The 2,997-nt window shown below is 58.6% G+C and overlaps 1 protein-coding gene across 5 annotated transcripts in view; it reads right to left on the minus strand.

The window, feature by feature from the left end:
• Positions 1-2,997, minus strand: part of IGF2 (insulin like growth factor 2) — an 18,260-nt gene that overhangs the window by 3,179 nt on the left and 12,084 nt on the right. For 4 of the 5 annotated variants that reach the window (XM_006141069.2, XM_014590814.1, XM_006141068.3 and 1 more), the window contains one exon: positions 165-327. In XM_006141069.2, coding sequence (XP_006141131.1) covers positions 165-321 — 157 coding nt within the window. In that variant the 5' untranslated portion in view covers positions 322-327. Of the gene's footprint in view, positions 1-164; positions 328-2,063; positions 2,158-2,997 lie in introns of those variants that run through there. The other variant, XM_014590817.2, reaches the window with a different exon arrangement.

Here is a 2,997-nt window from a genome sequence, read left to right on the forward strand (position 1 = left end):
TGCCATCTGTGGTCTGTATCTACCACGGTGGTGGGCGTCCTTTGGGCCCATTGGGCTCTCCTCCCCCAAGCTCTCCAGTCAGTCCCCTTGCACCCAGGTGAGCCCTGGCCCTTGGTAACACCCAGAAGCCCCACACGTCTGTCCCCAACCCCTTCCCTACTTACTGAAGTAAAAGCCGCGGTCCCCACAGACAAACTGGAGGGTGTCCACCAGCTCCCCGCCGCACAGGGTCTCACTGGGGCGGAAAGCAGCAATGCAGCACGAGGCGAAGGCCAAGAAGGTGAGTAGCACCAGCATCGACTTCCCCATTGGGATCCCCATTGGTATCTGGGAAGCAGAGCAGAGGCCGTGAGCAGGATGCCAGAGTGACCCCCAACCTGGGACCCACGGACAAGCCCAGTCCAAAAGTGCCTCTCCCGCACCAGAGGCGCCCCACCATGTCTTCATTTAAAATCTGCTGAAGTCTGAAAGCATGATTTTCTTATTAAGGTGTTTGTTTTAATTACACGAATAATACACATGCTTTGATAGTTGAGGCAAGAGCACAGGATCACTTAAGAACAAAAACAAAACAAAATGCCTGAGACTGTGTAGAAAGTGCCTGGTGGCTTTGATTTGCAAGAAGTGTTGGTGATTTTTACATGGGGGGGAGCAACCATCCTCATGGTCATTCTTGCAAGCACTCAGCCACACCCACAGTTGCAGGGGCCAGCGCTGGACACCAAACCTGGCCTTCATCCTATGACATCATGGGGGCGGGGACAGACCAAGGCCCGTCACCACTCCTCAGGCCTCCGTGCACTAGCCAAGAGGGCAGAGAGCCCCGCCCCACCATAGAGCATGTGCATCCAAGAGGACCTGTCCCCCTCCCCACCCACCCCCGGCTGAGCACATGGGTCCAGGAGGACCACCCCCTCCCAAGACAGCAGGCAGTCCTGCTGGACCACCCACACTCTTCCCGTTCCCCCATGGCTTTTCCAACCTTCCAGTCAGTGGCGGAGCAAACTTCAGGTCAAGACCCCAATGTTTAGCAGAAGCATGCCACCCACACCCATAAGAGCCTTGTTTCCCTGAGTCACTCAGTCCTACAACTCCATCCTGCACCCCAAAACACACACACAAAGCCAAAAGCCTTCTTTCTAGCCCCACATTACACTAACCAAGCCCAGGGACCTCAAAGTCCCCTTGGACCACCAGATCATCTCATTTGAGTACCGTGCTCTACCCATGAGAGCTGGGAAGAGCAGGCCAGGCTATCTGCAGGACCAAACACCAGGCCTGATCTGGAAGGGGAGGCACATCCAAAGACACACCCCCTCCACACACCTTGTAGCTGCAGGGCCAGCCATAGCAAGGGTTAAAACTCCTTCAGAGGTGGGAGGCCTAGGCTGGCACAGCCAACTGCCCCTGCCCCTGCCCCTGCTCCTGCCGAAGGTAGAGCCGTCCAGGAGGGCAACCCAGCCTTTTCTCCGCAGGCCCAGGGGATCTTTTGATGCAGTAAATCATCAGAGCAGGGGATAAGAAATGCAGTCTCAATTCAGCACTGCAACGAGCGAGGTCCAGCCCCACAGAAGGATCTAGAAAGCGCCTTGATCATCTTCTCAACAAGACCCCAACCAGTCTTTCCACTGCCCCCTTTGCCACCCCCTTCCAAATTCTAAGAGCAAACTCCACCAGCTATTGACGCTGCCACAACCTGTCCAAGCAGGTCCGCTACCCCCAGCTCTCTGGGATTGGAGGTTGAGCCCAGGGCACCAGCAGAGAGCAGGAGGCTGGACATGAGGCATGTGAAGGTACTGGATAGGTGAGGGCCTAGGAAAAGCTGGAAGCTGGACAAGAAGGGAGGAAGAAGGGAAGGAACAGAGGAGAAAAGAGCAGGTGAGGAAGCCAGAAGATCAGGTGGGAAGCAGAGGAGTGGCAGCAAGAAGGGGTAGAAGGCTGTGTGAGAGAGAGGCAGCAGGCCTGAGCTGCAGGAGCCCAGGCCTAGGAGGCGTTGGCCCCAGCTCAGCAGGGCAGGCCAGAGCAGGATGGTAGTGTGGTCCTTGCTCGACAGCCGTGGTTACCTGCAGCTCGGCAGGAGGTTCGCTGGGGCTGGAGGAAGAGGAGGAGGAAGCTGGAAGTCTCTCCCACAGGAGAAGCCAATGTCCAGTTTGCTGGCTGGTCAGTGCCTCAGCTTTTATGTCTGAGCCGGCTCCTCCCAGCTCCGGCTCCACCCTACTCTCTCCTGCACCCCCAACCGTTAGCCTGACCATCCCTTAGCAAAGTACCAAGAAGGGGGAGACTCATCCTGCACCCCTAAACCATCTCAGCTTAGGGCAATGAGGTGGGGTGTGAGTGGAGGGCTCCTTTCCACCTCCTTGTGTGGAAACTTCCATGCTGCTCACTGGCAGGGGCAGATACCCCTCTCTGGGCCGTACACTCCTGCCTTTCTGAGCCTCAGATGGGCCCCTCTCCCCAGATTCCTGGTTGGAAAAGTTGGGGACAGAGAAAGGAGGGGTGTGGGGGGATATGTTGCAAATGTGGCGTCTGGCATGACTCTTTTGCCAACTCGGTCCCCCTCCTCCATCCTGGCCCCGCCCACCCAGTTTTCCTCTCTCAGTCTTGCTGGCACCGAGTCAACATACCAGGGTGGGCTTCTTAGACGCTGCGCCCCTCCCCATTACCGAGCACCCTGGGGGGACAGGGCCCAAACGGCACGAATCACACATTCTCAGCAACAACCCCCCCTGCACCCACAAACTGACCAGGAAGTTGCCTTTGCGGACAGCTCACACCTCTCCAGGACGCTTCCCGATGCCCCTGCCCACCCCCAATTCCACGGCTCCAGGGAGAGAGCAGGGTTCGCAACAGGAACGCAACCCACAGCCTCCTACCCCCCTCTCCCGGGCTCAGCCAGCGCCCACTGAGCCCCGCAGGGCTAGGCCGGGAGCGGCGCGGTTGCAAGGGCCAGGGGTCCGGCGCAGCCCGCGCCGCCCCCGCCCCGGCCCCGGCCCCGGC

Source organism: Tupaia chinensis, unplaced genomic scaffold, assembly GCF_000334495.1.
Source record: "Tupaia chinensis unplaced genomic scaffold, TupChi_1.0 Scaffold000047_1, whole genome shotgun sequence".
NCBI classification, from domain to species: domain Eukaryota; kingdom Metazoa; phylum Chordata; class Mammalia; order Scandentia; family Tupaiidae; genus Tupaia; species Tupaia belangeri.